This window comes from Cryptomeria japonica, chromosome 5 (genome assembly GCF_030272615.1).
Source record: "Cryptomeria japonica chromosome 5, Sugi_1.0, whole genome shotgun sequence".
Classification (NCBI taxonomy): Eukaryota; Viridiplantae; Streptophyta; class Pinopsida; order Cupressales; family Cupressaceae; genus Cryptomeria; species Cryptomeria japonica.
In genome coordinates this window covers 372,665,145-372,687,900 of record NC_081409.1, presented here as the reverse complement: position 1 = coordinate 372,687,900, position 22,756 = coordinate 372,665,145, and the positions used below count along the sequence as shown (strand labels likewise).

At 34.7% G+C, this 22,756-nt stretch overlaps 1 protein-coding gene across 2 annotated transcripts in view; it reads right to left on the bottom strand.

Moving 5' to 3' along the window:
• Positions 1-505: 505 nt before the first annotated feature.
• The window catches only part of LOC131034917 (adenylyl-sulfate kinase 3), a 79,331-nt gene continuing 57,080 nt past the window's right edge, over positions 506-22,756 (bottom strand). Inside the window, exons 2-7 of one of the 2 annotated variants that reach the window (XM_057966530.2) lie at positions 4,740-4,877; positions 4,447-4,596; positions 4,132-4,250; positions 3,843-3,927; positions 1,533-1,579; positions 506-1,151 (exon numbers count right to left, since the gene is read on the bottom strand). In XM_057966530.2, coding sequence (XP_057822513.2) covers positions 1,053-1,151; positions 1,533-1,579; positions 3,843-3,927; positions 4,132-4,250; positions 4,447-4,596; positions 4,740-4,877 — 638 coding nt within the window. In that variant the 3' untranslated portion in view covers positions 506-1,052. The remainder of the gene's footprint in view (positions 1,152-1,532; positions 1,580-3,842; positions 3,928-4,131; positions 4,251-4,446; positions 4,597-4,739; positions 4,878-22,756) is intronic. The other variant, XM_057966538.2, reaches the window with a different exon arrangement.

Below are 22,756 nucleotides of genomic sequence, written 5' to 3'. Positions count from 1 at the left end.
CTTATCTAAAACTAATTTTACACCTAAAATAATCTGTCACCATGCTCAATTGTGCTTGCAAGGAAATTCTCTACTCTTCAAGGGTTGCTATCTCATAATACACGCACGTAAAAAGAAGAGGTTTCTTGTTCATTACTCTCTTGCTTTTGTTTTTGTTTTCTTTTTATCCACAACATTTTAAGTTTGCTTGGTTCATTGTTTAATGCAACTGAAAAACATATATTCCACTTTCAAATGGCATGACCAACTTATTTGAACCAATGTTTAATGCAGATTTTACCTTTGCATCTGCCCAACTTCTGTATCCAGTAGCATAGCATTATTTTGCTCTCATTCTTCAAGCCTCCGTGTAACCTTATTGTGACTGATCAAATAATCGTCATTGTCATTTTGCTATCAAACAAATGAACACAATATGTACCACACTAAAAAGAAAATAGAGTGATTAATTTCATCGATAAGATCATGTCCTACCACAGAAGAAACAGAAAATTGACCTATAAAATATAAATAAGATGTCCTTTTTATTCAATACATGACATTCAAGATAGCTGGAGAGTGGATACAGTGCAATGGACATATTTAATGTCCAAGCCTCTTATAATATCCTCGTATAACTACCACAAGGAAATAGGAAGCATGTTCTAATGGCATGCTTGCTATAGTTTGAAACTGCCTAAACGCTTTGAAAATCCTAGGACACGAACAACCTTATGACAGAATAATCTTTCAGCCACCTATCATGATTGAAAACACAGCAGCTGGATAGCCTAAGAATTAAATGCTGAGGTACACACCACTAGGCCATTTGAGATGTTGGCAATGAACACAGTTGCATAATCACAAGAAAACAGAACAAACCACACTTTTCTAACACTTCAAATATCAAATATATTAGACAGTTATTCCCTGGCGTCTGTCTCATCTCTACCTTGGGAAGAAATTTTGGCTTATGACTGTAAGTTAATAACCATAACATACGGCCTCCCTGCATTAGCATATTAAATAATTGCCACAAGAGCTAATAGGTGTAAGCATAGCAAGGTACGTTATTAGGCTTGTAGGAAATCATTTTCTTCCAAATATGCAACAACCTTTTCTGCCATATCTTTTGGGGCAGGACACACTCCATTAATTGATTCCATCACTATCTGCAAGGCATAATTCCAAGAGATTATAAGCAAAAGATTGAAGATGAAGTTTACTAATATTAGAATTTTCAATTAACTATTCATGCATTTTATTTTTCTGCATCTATAAATAATACCAATGACTTCATGACGTCCAACTTCCTTATTAAAACAAAAACCATGGGCACGAGTGTGTTGTTACCCACCAAAGGAAACTTGTTAATCATATATAGCTACAGCTTTCAATACAAGCAAATGCCAGTGCTTTGGGTGAAAATACATTGTCATTGAATATTTTACTGCAGTTTTTCCTTTCAATGCAGGCATGCTGGACAAACCAGAAAAGACAGGAAACTGGGACAAAAGGCAAATGATGGGCATTTTTCAAAAATGGATCTATACCTCACAATTTTCTGGTGGCTCATAAGGATCATCAATGCCAGTAAAGCCTGCAACCATAACCAAATATTTGCTAATAATAAAGCTCAGGCAAATAAATGAAAAGGAAAAGAAAGAGTGCAAATATAAAAGATAAAACAAGCATTTTGGAATTTGTACAATCATTCGATCAATAGATTGAAGCAGATATTATCAATATACAAAGGTGGAATCTGTTTCACCAAAGAGTAAGACAGATATTAACTATCACGATAAGACAATGTCATCTTTACTGTGAAATTCCCTTCATAATTGCTAATTTATGAATGTGAATGTACCTCGAATTTTTTAAAGTGGAAATCATCCATCCATTATTCACAAAATGGAGCTTCTATTATGGCCATCATATATTCGAATTCCACTCCTAGAATTAATACAAAAATAATTCTCATCTTGCTGACACATCTAAATATGATGGTCTACATCACCTTCTTGGAAGAGAACTCAAAAGACAACACAAGTTAAAAAAGCATGGCTTTTTAAATGAAAAAATTGCTATAAAGCCTCTATGGCTTTTAATTTACATCGCAAGATGTACAAGCTGCTAGTTCCATTTCCAAAAGCAGCTATGGCAATCCAATGGAGACTAGTGAATAAGACTACGACACTATGCAAACTACATGAGTTGACTATTATACGAGATTCTCAGTGAAGGTCTTGCTAACTCATGTCCAAAATAAGCTTGATATTGATTATAGACCCTTTGATTCCACAAAGGACAACTGCCCTAGAACAGTAATGGCTGGCTGCTATGCCATAACCTATGTTGCCAGTTTGTGTTCAGGTTTGGGTTCGGCAGTCCATTGGTTTTTATTCCAGGTTTGGTACAGCTGGGTTCTGTCATATACATTGCATGATAGGTACAAATTAAAGAACACAACTGAGATCATTCTTCAGTGTTGACGATAAATCAAAACGGTTTATATCTTAGTAGCATTATTGGAATTGGGATTAACTTGGCAAACCAAAAGTATTATAAATGGAATTCAATTACTTGCTATTTAATAAAAAAATGCTGCTTTCACCATCCAGCACAGCCAAAAACAATTTGTATATCTTGTAATAAAACGAGAGACCAAATTAAGGCCTTTGAAGCCATAGTTTTGTGGTGCATGCTGTTTTTTCAAAAATTTTGCTGCTTTTAATAAAGCACCAAATTCTTCAAAAAATGCACTTTAGGGTTATTTAGGTTTGGTTTTTTCTTTTATTTGCAGTCTTTTTTGGAAATCTCTGAGTTAAACCAAGGTGTGACTTAGGCCTGCCCATTCAGCCCAGGTACATCTGAGATGTTCAGAAGCCAAATGGCCAGGTTCAGGCTGAACCCTGGCCAAACCCAGGGCAGACTTATAACCATTCAGATTTGTCTAGGAATGCAACTGAAAAGATAATAGATATATATATTATATATCTATTATCTTTTCAGTTGCATTCCTAGACAAATCTGAATGGTTACAAGTCATACAACATCTTTACAGTTAAAGTATACTCGAAGGTTAACATTTCTCAAGGTTGTAATGCCACAAATAGGATAATTTGCTAAGACTAAAAGGGATATAGGGGGATATAGGGCAACAACAGTTAAGTCACTATTGGAGTGAGTTTGTCTGCTTAAATGAAAACCAAACAGTTCGCAGCAGAATAACATTATAGACGTGTCAACCTAATTCCAGCGCGAAAGGTCAATGGCTCAGAATGTGTGCTATGAAATAATCATTTTCATGCAGCTCTTTGATTGGATGAAGACAAGTCGAATGCTAAAGCACATTAGCAGCACGCTGATATGCCTTGCTCCATATTCTCATGAGATGCATCCTGAAACAGAAAAATTATCTTCATATAACAATAAAAAGGAGCCAGAAAAGATGTCTTTTACTGCCTCCCCATTTTTGCAAGAGACAAACCTGAATAGTCTGGAGAATTTACATAATTCTGTATGATAAAGGTAATGTTATTTAGTATTTGTTTCAAATAATACTTCATAGAAGTGCATCAAATTCAAGAAAATTGTTTGCTTTCAAGAGCGTACATTACAAGTATAAGGTCTCTTCTGCTAGATTATGATATTTTTCTGAAGGATATTCATATCACCAACTAGATACAAACTTCCACTGTTTTTTGTGAATACACACTTTTAGCATTTTGATAGCAACTGTTAGAATTTAGAACCAAAGAGAGAGAAAACAGTATTAACTAAAAAAGATTTTTTTATGAGACATGCTATAAACTCTTCCTAAAACAAGACATAATAAACATCACTGATGCTAATTAAATCACCTTTGATCTTGCCTGCACGTGCAAGCTTGTATAGACCTTTCACATCTCTCTCCTCGCAGATATGCAACGGAAAGTTCATAAAGATCTGTGAAGTGAGGAAAGAATGAGACATGGATACATGCATTAATGCTTCATTCCGCTTGATTCCATCAGTTTCTAGAAAACATTAATTTGCATATAAATTGCACAACATAGACTTAAAAGAGAATGTAGTTATGTATAAATGTTTGTATTTCTAAGACAGTTTTTACATGTTGCTGTGTTAAATAGAGAGAGAGACGAGTATAACCTCAATAAATTCTCCAGCAGGCAAAAGAGCACGGCAGGTATCTCGATCCTTCCGGTAAGGAGATATAAAGCTGGCAATACATATGATACCAGCATCGACAAAGAGCTTTGCCACCTCACCTATGGATATAAATCACTAGAATATGACATTTTGACACATCAGATAGCTAAGCACTACCAAAGATGTCAAGTCATAAGATAGTTTATTTGTGTGACATAAGCTACATTTTGATTTAAGCTATCTTCAAAAATATTTGCTGTGCCCAGATTTCTTTAAATGGAAGGAAAAAAAAAACTAAATTTTACATGATCTTACCAATACGACGAATGTTCTCTGCACGGTCTTCTGCACTAAATCCAAGATTCTTGTTTAATCCATGTCTTACATTATCGCCATCAAGGAGGTAGCTGAGCTTTCCTCTGGAGTGCAGAATTTGACTCACCGCACAGGCCAGAGTACTCTTTCCTACATTATTTCCATTGTGAATCAAATTTAGAAACAAAAAGCATTGCACTATCAATAAGTAAATGAAATAGAAAAAACAAAAACATGTTTTAGAAAGTGAATTATCTATACAAAACCATGAAAATCCTATCGTAGGGGCAAACCTGAGCCACTAAGACCAGTAATCCAAATGACGCAGCTCTTTTGCCCAAGCAGTTTTTGCCTACTTTCTTTGTTCACTGGGCATTCTTGCCATACAATATTTGTTGCTTTTCCCACAGTTCCAGGGGAACAAGTTGCACCTGCATGAGAGAACAACGTTAGAGATGTGCATGTCATACCAGCCTCCTGGGGAGTGTTGGCATGCATAATGTTTATTGTTTGATTTATTAGATTCCTGACGAAGTGAACGCGGACTTGATTAATTACATCAAAAAGTCAGTATAAGTTAAGATACAATACAAGATAAAAGATGATAAATGAACCAGATATAATGTAATTGGATAGTCGTGGATCAATGACATGACTTAAGGAATCTTCTCTCCAAAATCACTTATATGCCTAAAATCATTTTCCTCTCGATATAAAGGAATAAAACCCATATGTGGGAGGTGTATTTTTGTTAGGAAAGGTGTCTCAACCTTGCTCCTAATGTTAATTATGTAAAGAAAGCAGTTTTCGGACTATAAGGCACAAAAACTCAATTTCTGGGCTATAGACTTTGTTTATGGAAAAATTAAAAATTCTAAGTTGTTCAGCATTGGTACCAAGGATGCCCACTGTTCAGATATTTTCAATCTCTAAATTTATTAAAAAAGGGAGGGAGGGGGGAAGGCAAGGGGCAACAGCCTTCCAGATCAAAAGTTATGGCCTCCAAAAGTTTGGCCCCTGCATTGGAAATGTAAAAACATGACACATCATAAGGCTTCTTTGAATTGGAAATGTGAAAACATATGACACATCTATTAACTCATCTTAGGATTCAGGTGTTGGTTTTCTAATTAGGTATTTGGATGCCACTTTTTTGGGTGGTTTGAGATCATGGTTTTTCATTACCATTTGATAGTTTTCTGAACTACTTCTCCCCTATTTATAAGATGCTTGAGATGGAGATATTGATAGTGAGTTTGCAGGTACTATTATGCTGTTCAAATTACTCCAGATCTCTACTTGGTAATACTTCTACAAAGGCTTGCTCTGCAAATGTATTGGAATTATGTTTAGATTACTAAATAGTACATCCAGTTGCTTTGGAGTATGCAGTTTTTCTCCTGAAAGGATTTTCCCCACATATATTCGTGTTTTAAAAGATTTAGTTTATGTTTTATGTGCTTCTCCTTTCTTAATTGTAAATATCTAAAAAATTGGACAACACTCTCTTCCTCAAGATTGATTAAGGAAGCATTTCTGCATACCATGCTTCATTTCAGTTTTTACGTACCATGGGAGAGCCAACTTAGGGTACAGTCTGTCCTTATGCTTTGCTCTTTCGGTTTTTTTGTGAGTTCATTTTTGCTAATAAGTGAGTGGATCACAACATTGATTCAAAGGACCAATCTCATTTCAAAAGATACCAATACGGATGATATGGTGATCCATAAAGGGTCCAGTTTTGTATTTCATGGCAAAGAAAGGAGTTATGTTGTAGGCCCAAAAACAGGTTTTCATTGGCATCAAACTTGAAATAATAATGCATGTTTGAATTGCTATCAAAAAATTATTCAATTTCAAAGAAATAGTGACCCGTGTCAACTCTATATGAAAGAGTTATGACATCTAGAAGGAACTCAAAAAAGGCTGTCAAAGCAGCAATTTCAAAATCTCTACTTACAAATTCACCAAAGAGATTATGCAGTCACTGGGGAGATTATGCTATCACCAAGGTGATTATGAAATTGTTAGGGGGGTAATGAAATCTCCACCTGTCAAACAGGAGATTTTGTCATGATAGTATACCTGAGTTGCCCTAATGGTGGAGAACTTGTACTCTTGAAAGAGAGGTCACAAGTTCGAAACCTATAGGGTGTAGAGTATGTATGCCTCGTTTGTAGCATAGTTAGGTGTGTTCTGCATGGAGTATGGGGTAGTCCCATATTACTATAAGCCATCTATAGACCCAAAAACAGATTGTCCGGTATTGTGGACTCTAAAAGGATCCATTTCCATTTCATTTTCCGAGTTTTTTTGACTTCCAAAGTATTTCTATAGCATGTAAAACTATATATATATGTTGTAAAGATTGAATGGATCATCTAGGATGCACTTCATGCCTAGCGAAGAGCTGTAATAAGAGATTTTGTTTGCAATTCTCTGAGTTTTGGGATTGTCATAAGAGCAGTGGCTGTTATAATTTTACCTTGAGTTGCTTAGTTCTCTGAGTTTGGGGACTGTCATAAGAGCAGAGGCTGTCAGAGCTTTTTCCTGTTGCTCAGTTACTGTTCTCACAATGATGGCACAAGATTGATAGCAGCATAACCAGAATTGTGTGCAGCAGGGAAATCAGCACGGAGGACAGAATTCTATAGGAGAATAACCTCATGTCCCCATGCTGCTGCTTAAGTGCAATTTCTGCTTAAAATTAAGCAGCTAGGGTGTTCCCAACCAAATTTTTTATTAAGGGGAAAGGATAAATTGAAATCTTCTCCTATTTTAGTGGAAAAGCAGCTGCCTAAAATTTAAAAATAAGCTTTGAAAAAAAAGGGGGGCTGGAAATAAGCAACTGCTAATTGGAAAATTGACATGTGGCTCCACAAATTTTTTCCCTCTTTTTCTATTTGCTTCAAATTTTTACTCCAAAATTTATATGACAAATTATTCTTAAAGATTTTTTTTTATGATGTAATTTAAGATGACTGCATATTTTTTAAGCAGCAAAATTTAACATTCATGGGGCCACCAGCTCCACAAATTGCTGCTAAAAAAATTGAGCAGCAACTGCTAGCCAAAATAAGCTAAGCAGCCGCATGGGAACTTGCCCTAAGTGCCAGCTATGTAGGAAGTCTTCTTTGAGATAAGTGCCTGGTAAACCATTTGAGAATTGAGTGATATGTGGATGTAACTTAGTCTCAACTACTTTGATTAGAAGTTATTAGTTGTTAGACTAGATCAATTGGCTTATCAGATTAGTTGATTGATCAATCAATCTAAGTGTCACACCAATAGTTTAGCTCGAGTCCTGGTACTGGTACTATTCGGGTTCTTCCTAGGTACGTCTTGGATTCTTCCCGGGTATTTGGGTTCTCTATGGGTCCTTCTGTAAAGAACCCACAGAGAACCCAATCATCCAGGAAGTACCAAGGGCCGTACCCAAGCATAGTTTCATAAATTAAAACCTCAGTTTCACTCCCACAACTTTGTGACAGCATTTCTTATCAAAATATGCCAGCAGGCAAGCAATTAAATATCATTTCAATTCCTTTTGCGAGCTATACAAATGAACACAAGGTTAGTAAACATTTTATAAGCAAAACTGAGATTGATTTCAGTTGAATTACATTATGCATACGTAGCAGCTGTTTGCTTATGTTTTGTGAAATCACTTTCCTTGTATTGTTAATGATTTGGCATTCTGTCAAATGTTTGAAAAATGAAATTGAACCAGCTTCTACACTTGACACAGCTAGTGTTAGTGGCAATCCAATTAATTGTGGTTCAAATGAAATTGAACCAAATGTTGATATTGACCTTGACTCTTCTGATGAAGAACATGATATTCAAATCAATTATAATTTGAATTTTCATTGTGTAATGACATTTTGAAACTTGAGTATTTCCACTTTTGCAAATTATGAATGAGATATCAAAATATTCTATTTTTTGATATTTATTGGCAATTATGGATTTATGAGTATCACTCTTCTTGTAGTTATACAATGATATAGTCTATAATGTTTGAACATACATACATACATACATACATGTATGTATGTACGGACGTACCCATAACCAAGGAAAAAAAATTGCCATACCCACAAATTTGTACCTGTATCCGTATTCTTACCCGTACCCAAATCGGTAACTTAGGTTTTGACTTTAAGCTATCTAGTTTTAGGAATGAATTTTTTGAGTCCAGATTCTGCTTACCATGGTCTGAAAATTAACATGGCATCAAATTAGTTATCTGAAATCTTCGAAGATTTTCATTGAGCCATTGCAATGGAGCTCATCATAAAGGAGAGGATATACCACCTGTCAAAAAATGGACAGCCATGAGCCTAAAGGGAATTATTGCAGCTGTCAAGGATTAGTCACCTCCACATGGAACTTAGTCACCACTCTAAACTGCTCTTCAACCTCCTCACTTCTTCAACCACCTCAAATCTCTGTGGCCACGCACACACACACATGGCACTTTGTCTTCTTGCAACTATAGATTACAAAAAAACTACTAAATCAAATGTGAACTTGCAGTTTTGCCATATCTATAGCACTTGCCACTATAGCCAACATTAAATGCCCTTATTATATTTTGTTCATATGGTTGCATCTAACTATATCTAGATTGTTCGTTGGCTTTTGGATAGTTATAGGCATAGTTTGAAGACTAGCCGAGTACTTTGTAGGACCTTTCAAACTTGCTAGTCTTTTTCAAGGTCGTGCCAAGTTGACTAGGCTTGTGAGCCAAGTCATGCCAAGTATTGGGTAGGACTTGCCCAATCTCAAGCTTGGGTTCCCAAGACCTAATCTTGGACTCCTAAACTATGCCATAACACTCCTAAACTATGCCATAACACCCAGCCACGATTTTTAAGTGGAAAATGATTTTTCTTTTTCTTTTTTTGCTCTTATTCACCCATTTCACCTAGCAAAACATCAGCCTAGCAGGAAGACAATTTGAGAAGAGAATTTTTAAGGATTGAAAGTTGATCAAATCATCAAAAAACTAACTATTATTTTCTTTTTTTTGTCTTCTTTGTTGGCATTGCAGTAAGAAAGATTGTTGATATTCATTAAGGATATTGAGAAGGTTGTTGAAGATTATTGATATAACTGAAGAAGGATGATAACTATCTTTATAACATTATTTTGTCATTGATGTCAAGAAATTGATTTTTTGATTCAGTATGATGTTGCCATATCTTGAGAAGATTGATTTGAAGAGAATTAAGATGTCGGTAAAAGACACAGAAAGAATGTGATGAATAAGGGGAGAAATAAAATATTCAAAGGGCAACTATTACCGAGTTAGACAATGATGAGATTATGATGTTTAGATTGTTTTGATATCCTACATATGTTGTTGATTGTAAGGTTAATACTATACTATGTCACCAAGCAAAGAACCTAGTCAGTAAACCCTAAGGTTATCGATATCGGTTAATGAAGGCGGAATGTCTACCGAGTAAAGTTTAGTATTTACCGAGTTGCAACTGAGTTATGATAGTGCACATTGGATGGATAAAAGCATTATTTAATGAAGGACAATGATTAGCTGGAAATGTATAAATGATTGGTATGCCGTGCATGAAGTTTGTTAAGGATCTATGGCAAAGGAAAATCGGCAGGAAGATCTACTGCGTAGATTGAACCGCAATAACCTTGTGCAAGTTCCAAGAAAGGAATGCAAGTCCCGAGGTAAGGTAAAACGTTTTCAGATCAAAAGGATACATTGAACCTGGTCAAGTTTGAAGATCTGATGGCTAAGATTGATCATGGGAAATGTGATCAAGGAAGATTTAGCGGTTAGCAATTGTTTATAAATAAGGAATTGTTGATAAACAATGTATGTGGGCAAGTGTAAGCACAGGGATGCTACATAGTGATTACCGAGCACAGAAGCTTGAAGAGCTGTTTGAATAACAGAGTAGAGAGCCCAGCAGAGGGACAAGATAAGTCCTATGACTAGATTGTTTTGAGCAAATAAGAATCTGCTTTAGCATTTTAGATGTGAAGTTGCAGATATATTTTTATTACTGTTATTTTGTAAGTGACAGGAAATCTCTTAACTGAGTGGACTTAACAGTCTTATTTGTAAACCCTCTAGCAAGGTAACATTCTAAATGAGTGTTTGAAATCCTTTGACAAGGTCACTTCTAACAAAGTGAAGATCCTAACAGATCTGAGGGAAATCCCTTAACCAGGTCACATCTAGCAATGTGTTTGTAATCTTTAACATGATTTGCTTTTAACCGAGCATACTCTAGAAGAGTATATTTCTTAGTGGGTCCGAATCCCACAGTGGTTTTTTCCCTATTTGGGTTTCCACGTTAAATCTGGTGTTATGAGTGTTATGATGATTATGTGTTTATAAGTTTGCATGTTTAGCAGTTTTGGTTATATTGCTAAAGTATAAGTTACCGAGGTTGAATCTGTTGATTTTATGGAAGATTAAGTTTGTATGATTCACCCCCCCCCTCCTCATCTTGTTAGCTATTGGCATCTGTACTTTACTTTTAGTATCAGAACTTACATTCTTGGTTTGGAAATTAAAAAAAACTTGAAAAATGAGGGGAAATGCTATCAAAATAATTTCCATTTCCTCTCGCCCCCCTTATTTCCTAACATTTTTCGATTCTATTTGCATTCTATTTTTTAAAGATAAATACTTATTATTTTGCATGCTGCTGATTTTTTGCAAAGCCCTACTGATTTTTTTCCATGTAAAACAACAATGTCAAGTTCAACACAAGTGAGTGGTAAAAAAGATCTTACATGGAAGTATGGGACACAAGAAGCTATCAAGGGCCAAGTCACTTGTAATACATCAAGCAGCCTATTACAAGAGGAATTAATAGATTGAACTATCACCTTGCTAAAATACCTCGACAAAATGTGAAGGCATGCCCTATGGTGTCTGAAGAGGTTACAAGAGAGATGAATACCCTACTTTTTTAGTACAAAATGAAAAAAGAGGAAAAGAAAAAGAAAAAGGAAGCAATAGTAGCAATGATGAATCAAAATGTATCTACAGATTCCTTTGATATCCCAACTTCAAGCATTCGTCATCCACATTCCTCTATTGGTGAGAGTCCCAAAGGTTCTATTTCTACTTCTAGCCATATTCCTTCAGCATCACCAAATTTCTTTATTCCACACAATGTTCCAAGAGCACAACCCTCACTTGAAGGTATCACTTGAAATATCAAAAAATAGTATGAAGCTAGGATGGTAGCAACAAACTTTTGGTACTATCATAATTTACCTTGCAATGTGGCAAACATCCCATATTAGGAAGGGTTGGTGAATACATTAATAGTTGTTGGTAAGAGGTTTAAGACTCCAACAACTAAAGAATTGAGTGAGTTATTGCTAGAGGAAGTCATAAAAAATACACGGCTTGTGATTGATGATCAAAAGGAAGTACAACAGAAAAAGGTTGTGGCATCTTATCAGATGAATAGACAGATCAATAGAATAGGACACTCCTTAACTTTTTAGTGGCTTCTAAAGGCACAATGGTATTCTTGAAGTCTATGTATGTCTCACATGAAGTAAGAAATGTTGTAACTTTGTACAATCTATTGGACAGGGTGATACAAGAGATTGGAATTGAGAACGTTATCCAACTTATCACGGACAATGCAGCAACACATGTAGCCATAGGGAGACTCATTACGAAGAGGCATCCTACCATTTCTTGGACTCCTTGTGCTACACATTGCTTGGATTTTTTGTTAGAGGGCACAAGGAAGATTGGATGGGTCAAAAGTGTGGTTGAAGATGCTAAACAAGTTACCAATTTTATTTATAACCATACTTGAGTCCTTTCTTTGATGAGAAAACACACAAATGGAAAGAATCTTGTGCGACCAAAAGTGACACAATTTGCTAGCCAATTCCTCACTTTGCAAAGCATTCTTTCCATAGTTCCTCGTCTCAAGCAAGTGTTTGGGTTTAATGCTTTGTTAGAGTTTCCATTTTCCAAAAAAGTTGAAGGGGAGAAGACTGCAGCAACAATTTTTGACGACTTAATCATGAAAAAACGTAGAGGAGCTAATCAAGGTAAGTAACAAATACATGCATAAACTTTACACATAATTATCTATTTGTTGTCTTTTTAGGGGTTAATTTTGTAATAATTTCAATTTTTTAGGTGATACAACCTTTGGTGGTTGGAGACAACATGCTAATGAGTTTCCTTTATGAGGTCATGGATAAGGCCAAAGAGACCATTTTGCATTACTATGGTAGAAACAAAGAAAAATATGAAAACATTTGGTGCATCATTGATTGCAGATGTACAAACCAGTTCCACTAGTTGATACATGCCTTGGCCTACTATATAAACCCAAAGTTCTACTTCTTTGATACATTTAAGGTCGATCAAGAGGTCATGGCAGGTGTTACTTCATGCATTGAAAAGATGGTGCAAGATGCTAAGACATGAGACAAAGTTCTTGATGAGTTGAAAGTGAGATTTAGTATATCTTATTTATGAATTTGGCAATATCAAATCTCTAGAAACATCCATTTTACATAACAATTAACTTTCTATATCTCATCTATCTAAGTTCTACAAGGGTGCAACAGGGATACTCTTTTCTTCAGCTCAAGCAATTTAAAGGAGAGAAAAACAACCAAGTAAAAAAATATATATTTTTATTTTGTAGCTCAATACTACAAGTAAACATTGGAAATTTGATTCTTATATTATTTAAATATTATTTTGTAGATTTATGGTGGGAGAATTTCGATGTTGACATGTCAAATCTTCAAAGGATGGCTTTGTCCTAGCCACGCAGTGCTTTTGGGTGTGAACACAATTTGGAGACTATTTGATACCATTCACATGAAGAAAAGAAATAGGTTGACCCAGGAGTGCCTCAATGATCTTGTCTTTGTTTGTTATAACATTTGCCTTTGAAGTAAAAAGGTGGGAGAGAATTTCACATGATTCCATCGACTTGGATGAGATTGATTCTTATGGTGAACAGATTATCAATGAACAAGATTATGTCCCCTCCTTATCCTTACTAATGAAGATCTTGCAAAATTGGAGAGGGGCAACAAAATTGGATACAATGGAGGAAAATGAAGACATTTTTGAAGAAACAATCTATCATCATTTTGATATTGACTTACCTTCTAGTTTGAGGCTTGAAAAAATAAGTTACATTAGGAGGGGAAAGAGGACGATGTAGATTGTATTTAGGTTGTTTTTTCATTTTGACATGTCATCATATGTAAACAATTTTAAATTACAATGTTGTCATACATTTGAAAATACGAAATTTCAAATTTTGAGAATTTGAGGATAATATGACATTAATGTTTGAATTATGACAAATTGATAGTCAAATTAGACTTTTATTTTCTCCAAATGCATTAATTTCTTTATTTTGTGTAATTATAAGGTTTTGATTTTTGTTGAGTCTGTGCTAAGTCTAGAGTCTGAAACAAAATTTTGGGCTATCAAGTCCAAGTCTTCAAATTATGGTTATGGGAGTTAGTTAATAGATGATTGTGTTCTCATGGCAACCATTGGGTTTTTTACATAACCTTTGCCTAGTCAAGGAAAGCAGTCCTATCCCTTCTGACTATTTGGTCTACTTTTGTAATAATGTTATGTGCAAATAAAAATATAATTTTACTTCTCTATCTCTGGTATGCTTTGTTATTTTTGTTATTAATTCAAGTATTAGTTTTATTAGATAGAAGAGCAAACATTTGGTATTGTTGCCTTAAAAGAAGTTGTGTCTGAAATGAAATATTTGTGCCCTTGTACTGTAATAATCACTCCTAATTTTTTTATTTTTGCCAATATAAAACATCAACATGAACTTGCCAACATTGAGTATAGTTGTCATTAAGTACTATATAAGTTTACAATGCTGATACAAAGTATTGGTAACAATGAAGACACATGCAACATTCAATCAACGCCAACTAAAAGGGATGAATACTGAGACCAACTATTGAATACCTTGTAGGAAATGATGGTAATATGCTGGTATAGGCTTTGAAGTAGATTTCTGCTGATAACAATTTACTGTGCAGGTCTGTTACTTATTGCAGATCTGGAAATGCACCAACCAGCCTGGAAAACGTTCATAATCACTCCAAATACAAGCCAGGGCATAGATAGCACCTGTAAGCACTCCTACAAGCCCTCCAAACACATCATCACTCCAATAAAGAGTTTAAAAGTCTGAGAAAAGGCAACAGGAGTTCATACAATAGGCATATGGGGCTGTTCAGTCATTTTAAGGTTCCTAAAAACCATAGTTGGAATACTCAGTGAGTACTCAACAAGTTGGTGACTAGTCGCTCGTTTTTGGCCGCCGCAAGCAACTCGTGAGTTTGCTCACGACTTGTTGCTCTAACAAAAACTCACAAATAGTGATAACTTTAAAAAAACCCCTCAAAAAATTGTATAAAATCTTGGCGTATATTTTTTTTTTGTTTTTAATAATAATTTTTATTGGCAAATCTTTCCTTTTTTAAAAGAAAAATATTAATTTTATTGGCGATTTTTTTTATATCAATTTTTTTGTTAGAAAATATTGGCGAATCTTGAAGAATAATAAGAGTATGCATTAATTACTATTGCAAATCCTTTCATTTTAAAAAATCTAGTTTTTTATAGAAAATTAGAGGTCTGAACGTGGAAATCATTAATAAGCTTAAGGAGTAGACTCTATTTAGTTTCTACCATTAATTTAAAATAATCTAATAGCCCCGTTTGTATTTTGTGAGATAAAATGTACCAACAATTTGTAATACTCATGGGCCAAAAATTGCTTTTAGACCATTGATTTTTATTGAGGTCAACAATTCAAAAGCAATTTCAACCCCCGTGAACGTTACAACTTGTAGGTACTATTTACCTCATGGAATAGAATGGAGGTCATTACATTATATTTTAAATCAATGGTAGCAATTAAATATTGTTGATATAACCCCAAAGAAACTAATAAATATGATATATTATTGGCGAAATAATTTAGATTTTTATAATAAATTATAAAATGTTGGCAAATCTAATCTAATCATGTATCGAATATTGTGGCGAATTTGAGTTAAAAATATTAATAAAATAAATTCTCTAGCAATTTAAATAACACTAAAATAAAAATTTGTAAAAATGTGGCGATTTGGGTCACCTTAAAAGTTGAACTTATTAGCCAAATTTTTATTCCTAAATTTCAAAAAATAGCCAATTGCTGAATATTAGCCACTAAAAAAATCACTGCTCACAAAAAAACCGTGTAAAATCGCCATTAAACTTGTGAAAACTCTCTGAAAACTCTTGGATGCGGTCAATGCCAGGTTGGACGCGATTTTACATGTGATTTTGACGTGGTAAACGCTCATTTTCGAAATGTTTTTTCCCTTTCAAACCCTAAATGATGTCACAGTGAATTGTTCAAAGGCGTTTGAAAGCGATTGGGGGAGTTTGAAGGCGTTCAAGCAGGCTACCAGCATTAGGAATTTTTCGAAAATCATTATTTTTTTTTTCGCATTTTTTCCTCTACTCTGCATTTTTTTTCATCGCAAGTATGCACCAATACAAATGTCTGAAATTTATTTTTTAAAGTAGATTTCCACAATCCATCAGACTGTCTGAATGTGCTTCTGGATTTGATTGTGTGAGTTTTTAAAGTAGATTGTGTGAGTAGATTTATTTTTTAATTTCCATATTGTTTTGTAAAGTTGAAATTTCAGACCTTTTTTTCATCACACGTATGCAAAATAAGGTTAAGAATTATATGAACTTAAAAAAACAAGTTATATAGTTTTATATTGTTTTACACAACTTTCATATGCATAATATAAAAATTTAGACATTTTGTAAAATTCCTTAACTAAGAACTGATTACAATTAGATATATGTCCAGGTTATACAGAAACATATTTTTCAACACAGCCAGTGAATTATTGGCATACCAAGGAATAACGTTAAACAGTATTATTATTCATTCCCACAGTCTCAGTTTTACTTCCAACTTGCTAGTAAACATATCATTTATTAACAGAGAACAGGGCATTCATTATTCAAGAAGTGTATTTCATAGTGCACCTGATAATTAAGCGATGTTTGTTGATGCCAAACTCGTGGAGTCTTCATATATTCACCGAAGGCAATGTAGAAAGAGATGTCCACAACAACAACGATTCACCCGAACTAAATACCACCGGAAATTGATTTACACATACTGGTTTGTGTTACGATATCTCTTGGCGTGCTACACATTCATTATTCCTTCCTTTTCCGCTTCGGGGCACTACGAACTTCCGTTACGGCAGTAACGGACCTTACTCTCCAACCTGATATCGGGTCACTGGGCCACGATGGGTAATACACGCATGTCGCCGTGTTTCAGGTTTTAATAACATGGAATATGTGGTGAAAGTTGTTGCTATGCCATACCCATATCGCACGCATTTGCAGACTTGCGTGTAGGAATGCGCTCCCCGCAACACACACTAAGGATCTGCCGACAGTACTACACTCTGCGTATTCAACGTTGATTCTTTTCCATACTTGAGCAACCAATAGATCAGTTCAGTGATTGACGAAAGGCTGGTTAATCACGTGATGTGTAATAACACTCACAGGAATCCAATCTTCTCTTCCAAGCATACCCTTCCATCTTCTGACGCCATCCTTTTATTTACCAAAAGTTGGTTTTTATTTCCCGTAATAGTTAAGAACTATTAAGTAGATAGTTACGGTGTTTAATAAAATGCTTTAACAATAGAACATGTAATATTAATTATTTATATTAATGAATGGGATATTAATATAAAATAATTAATATCGTTTAACGTTTGACAACATTTATTAGGGGACATTACACATTTTTCAGAAATTTATATAAACTTTAAACTTATTTCATATATATAAACTTATATTCATATTCATATTGTTTCTAACTTTATATAAATTAAGACATTTTTTTAAAACATTTTTGCATATAGATAAACTTATAAAGTTAAAAATATATAAATGTCTGAAATTATATTTTGTGCATATGTATTGAACAATCAAATTTAATAGAAAATATTTCCTCATGGTTTTTAGACTCATTTGATACATTTTGTAATTAGATTTTGCAAAAAAAAAGCTATTACATGGGGGCGTGTCCCCTGCCCCAGAACGTGACATCTCGTCCCTTGTCATTTCAAGGACGGGGGGACACCAAGGGGACATCCCCTTGCTGTCCCCACTTGACCAAAAATCCTAGGAAACACTAGGAAATGTCCCCCTCCATTTGGGGACATTTCGCTGTCCTCGAGATAGAAAGGGGACGTCTCCTTGGTGTCGCCCCGTCCCCAAAATGGCTAGTCGCCCCTTGCGGCTGGGAATGATTCCAAGCTTACAAAAACAATTTTTTTTAATTTTCTTTGCTTTTATTGGTCCATTGGGGGGGGTGGGGTGTGCACAAGGACTTCTAAACCATAGAGGAACCCTAAAATGACATAAAAAGTTAAAACCAAACAAAACACTAACCCAACAACTAGGATTGATCAAGCTACCATTGGATGATTCACTTTTGCTAGAGTGTGATAATGACTTAAATGGTTCTAAGTCTTTGCATATTGATGGCTTGAATGAGGCTTAGTTTCATAGACTGTTATATTTTGATGTTCGAGACTTTTGGATACATGTTTGAGACTTTTGGATATTGATAGACCATGGTTTGATGTTTGAGACTGCTGTTATAATGCTTTATTGAAATTTATTACGCTGTTATACTATTACTCTCAAGATTTATTTACAAATGATATTGTTGTTATCAGTTATTGACATATCTCTTTCCCTCTCTCTCTCTCTCTATGATATATTAATATATTTTACAAAATTCATATATATATCCTCGTTCCCTAATGTCCCCTAAAAAATGGCCTTCTAGGGAACGTCTCGGAAACATGTCCCCTGCCGTCCCCCCGTCCCCATCCCCAAAACACCATGGAACATAGAAAAAAAGTGTTTTTATAAGAAATTCTAGTACTTTTTAAATTGCCGAGTTTTTTGTTGAGTTTTTGCCAAGTCAAAAAATTTGGGCTTGCCGAGTACTCTCCAAGTCCGAGTATTCCAACTATGCTGAAAACACCTCCAAACACCTGTTAATAGATAAGAAGCACCTCATAAGGGTGATCATCAACCTTAAGCATACTCAGCACCACTAAACAGCTCCAAAATACAAGGAATGCATCAACTTGTAGGTCTGTAAGTAGTTTCCAGTCATACCCATCACCAACATGGTACTAGAAGCTGAGTCTAAACTGTTATAGATGATTAAAGTCATGTGATTTCCACAGTCCATAATGTTAACAATATTGATTTTTGGATTGCACTGTGTCAAATTTTTAATCATCAGCGTTTCGGATCATACTACATGATCCATCATCAGAATGAAAGCAATAGCTAGAGAGCAGAAAATTGCAGATCTGCTGTACTGAAAATTGCAGGTCCTGGTTGCTAGGAAAGTCATTAAACACTCCTTCCAACCACCATATAATGCAGGTCGATGATAGCAAATAGCAACATACACTTTAAACACCTTCAAAAAATCAAGAAATAAGAAGTATACAGGTCTTCTACTAATTTTCTGTCATACCCAGCATTGACAGGGCTGCTGGAACAGGGTCCGCCAGCACATAAAAATCCAAATCTCTCCACACACTCATTTGTTCAGCCTGAAAATGATTGCAAATGATGCCTAAGAGTTAGGCACCACACATATGGCTGAAATTGCCTTCAAACCCTAGGAGTTCCAGCTTAGAGGCCTCATGCCAAGCATCTAGGAGACTCTGCAAATGATATGGCCTCTAATAAAAAAATTCAAACAAGCTGCAATCAATCTCAATTCCACCTTGAATAAATCACCCAGCAAAGACGAACACAACCAAATCAGTCTAACAATTTCGAAGCTCAATCACAAGTTTTTCGTGCAAAAAGAGTGGTGTGGCCAGTTAGGGCAAGCACCCAAACCCCAAACTGTACGGCTAGCAAAAGGAAACTCCAAACCACCTCGAAGATATTCTACAATCACTGCAAATGTCAAACATGAAAACCCAAAACACTCGCAACTCAGAAAAATGCAAAAATCTTCATTTTTGAACCCCCAAAATTGTAAATTCTATGAATAGCAATGCTGATTCCTGTGTAGAACCACTCCAACCAGTAAGGAATTGTCTTTTAAAACCGAAACTAGCAATCAGATGAGGGTTTCCGCCCTCAAACAATGCTTGGAAGTTGGAAGAACTTGTAGGTTCAATCCAACAACACAACAGTATGTGTAATCTTCAGCATATGCAAAATGAGAACCCAAACATCCTTTTATAGCTTTGCAGGGAAAATTAGCCAATTTCAAATAAAAATAATACATTTCCCACCAAAAGGACATTTTGAAATATTAAAATGACTTCAGGAATCCATTTTAGGGGGAAATAAAGTGTCTATTATAAAAAACATAACACTTAAGTGAAGTAATATAACATCAAACATTATAACCTAAGTGTATTCATATACTCTCATCCAAGTTGTTGAAAGCATTGTTGATGCATTGGAAATCAAATTTGAGCACAACGAGATGAAATTGAGGTCGTGGGATGAAGATTGGTGCCAACTAGAGACATGTTCTCCAAGAAGTTTTGAGAACACCCTAGGAGTCCAAAAATGCTTCTAAAAGCGTCACTGAAACCCATAATGCCATCTGAGCTCAAAGCCATCAACAAAAGCCAAAAAAGACTGAACAAGAAGTTTAGAGTTCTCCCCAACCCACATAGAAGCTTATGTAAAAACATGGAAACAGGCCAAAAGCTCACTAAAAAATATCGCATAAAATGGGGATATTACATAGACCCTATTAAAGGTAAGAAGAGACAATATATGGTCAAGATCAACAGATTAGACAATCTTGTAGAACAAAGAGAACAGAAGAAACAATAGGAAGAAACCAAAGAAACCATAGCCATACATCCAAAGTTAGAGCCCATCTCAAGAACAAAGTTGATGTTGGAGTGTAAATTGAAGTCAATGCCATAGTAAGGAAAACAAAAATATTTCCACTACAAAGAAGCATACAAGGGGAGAGTGAGAGGAGATAGAAAGGATCTTACTACACCTAAAAAGCATGGGTCGATCTTTTGGACCAAGTAGAAAAATCAGTACAACCACCATTATACAAGGAAGAATGGGAGATAGAATCTAAAGATTCATTAATAGAAGCATATGAAAGTAACCTTTGACACATTTAAGAGTTATTGAATGAAGAAGAATTAGTGATTAAAGGAAATGTAACATTCCATTATTTTTGGATTATTTAAAATAATGCAATAATAGTTATTTTCCTTAATTAATTGAATTTTAGATACATTAAATATTTAATGATGATTACGTGGATGATGATGGTTACATGATAGTGAGTATTATGATTTGAATTTAATCAGATGTTAGTATATCATGATGTTAGATGATTACATATAGTATTTTTGATTTCATTTTACATCATGATTAAGCTACTGATGGTAAGTGTGACAGGATACAGAACGAAAGAGAATTTGTGTAGATATTTGCAAGGACGAGAGTATGACTGAGGTAGGAATACCTGGCAACAGGTAAAATATAGTGAGGAAGGGACACTCGTGTGCACCACATAGGTCATATAGTAGATGCATTTGAACGACAACAAGTGTTTTCAGAGTGACTGATAAAGTTTATATATCATTGATATTTCATTACTTAAAGATATCTAAACGAATAAGACTTGCTTACCATGTTTTTGATCATTGTATTCATATCTGTATGTTCTGCTGCAATGACAGGTATATGCCAACTTTCTACTCCTGGATATTGTCTTCTCATTTTATGTACATAATCCAGAAAAATGAATAAAGCACTTGTAACAAATACATAAAAATGTATCCATATTGTCATAGACATATATTATATATGAACATATGAGCATATGCCTAATCACATATACCCATATGAACATGTATTATGTATATGTATGGCGACATGAACACACATACACTCATGATCACCAAGAATTATGATGCATATCATGTAATGTTTCTTCATGCATATTTGAAATGCATATATATATAATTGCATTGTTGCATATAATTATATACGTATATATGTATATGTATATTATATTATACACACACATACATACGTATAGACCATACGAATGCAAGTGATTATAGATACTGTATGCTATCATCCTTAAGACAATCAAAGGATATCATGTATACCGATACATTGTAACCATATACAAGTGCATTATGAAGTATTAATGATTATAGCCACGGCATATTTTATGGCACGATGGCTGAGCTATTCATCTTGGTGTCTTTCAAATAATATCCTAACCATTCCATTGAGCCTTAAGTCATTGGCTAGCAATAATATAGCATATTTTGTAACTGTCTTTTCAATGGTAAGGGGGCAACCAGCCAGCCCGATGGTAAAAAACTGATTCTTTTCCAGCATAAGAAAAAAATAGTCAATATTTCTTACACAGTAAAAGCGATGCAAAGTCATCAATCAATAAGAGAAAGTTGCCAAAAGCATATTGCTGTTTCTTAATGGGTAAAAATACGCGCCTTTCAAGCTGAAACATGTCATTTTTTTCTGTAAACCCCATTTGAAATGAAAGGTCTTGCAGAGAAACGCTCAAGACAGGGCATTGGGAGTACAATACATGTATTTTCCAGTATATATTGAAACATACAGTGAGGGAATTAGGAGACCATCGCTGATGAAAACAAATAGGTTATCATTAATGATCAGTACTCTGAAGTTTAGCATTATTCAGACCCTCATTTGAAGGACAAGGCATGATGATACAGTTAATTTACGAGCATGAAATTTGGGTTAAAGAAGATTGCATTGTTAGAAGCAGCATCTTGTGCATTTAGGAAGCTCTGTTGGATCTCACAATCAGAAATCGATCTGCTGCAATATCTTCATCAATCTGCAAATATATTTCATAGTAGATATTTCCCTCTTTCTCATTATTATTTTCTTTACAAAGCTTAAATTATTTAAAGACAATGCAGATTTCTTTTCAAATAGAAAACATAGAAAGATAGTAAAACATATGTATATGCAGGCCTGTAAGGAAAACCTTTGAATTGGAGAGCATAACTGAAAACCCCGACATAGAATTAGCCTATATCTAGAAATTATAGAGAAGAAATTAGAACCAATATTTAGAAACCTGATAATTTACATCTTACTGTTAAAAAAACTCAAAAAACATATTCACATGTCTTTGTAACATGA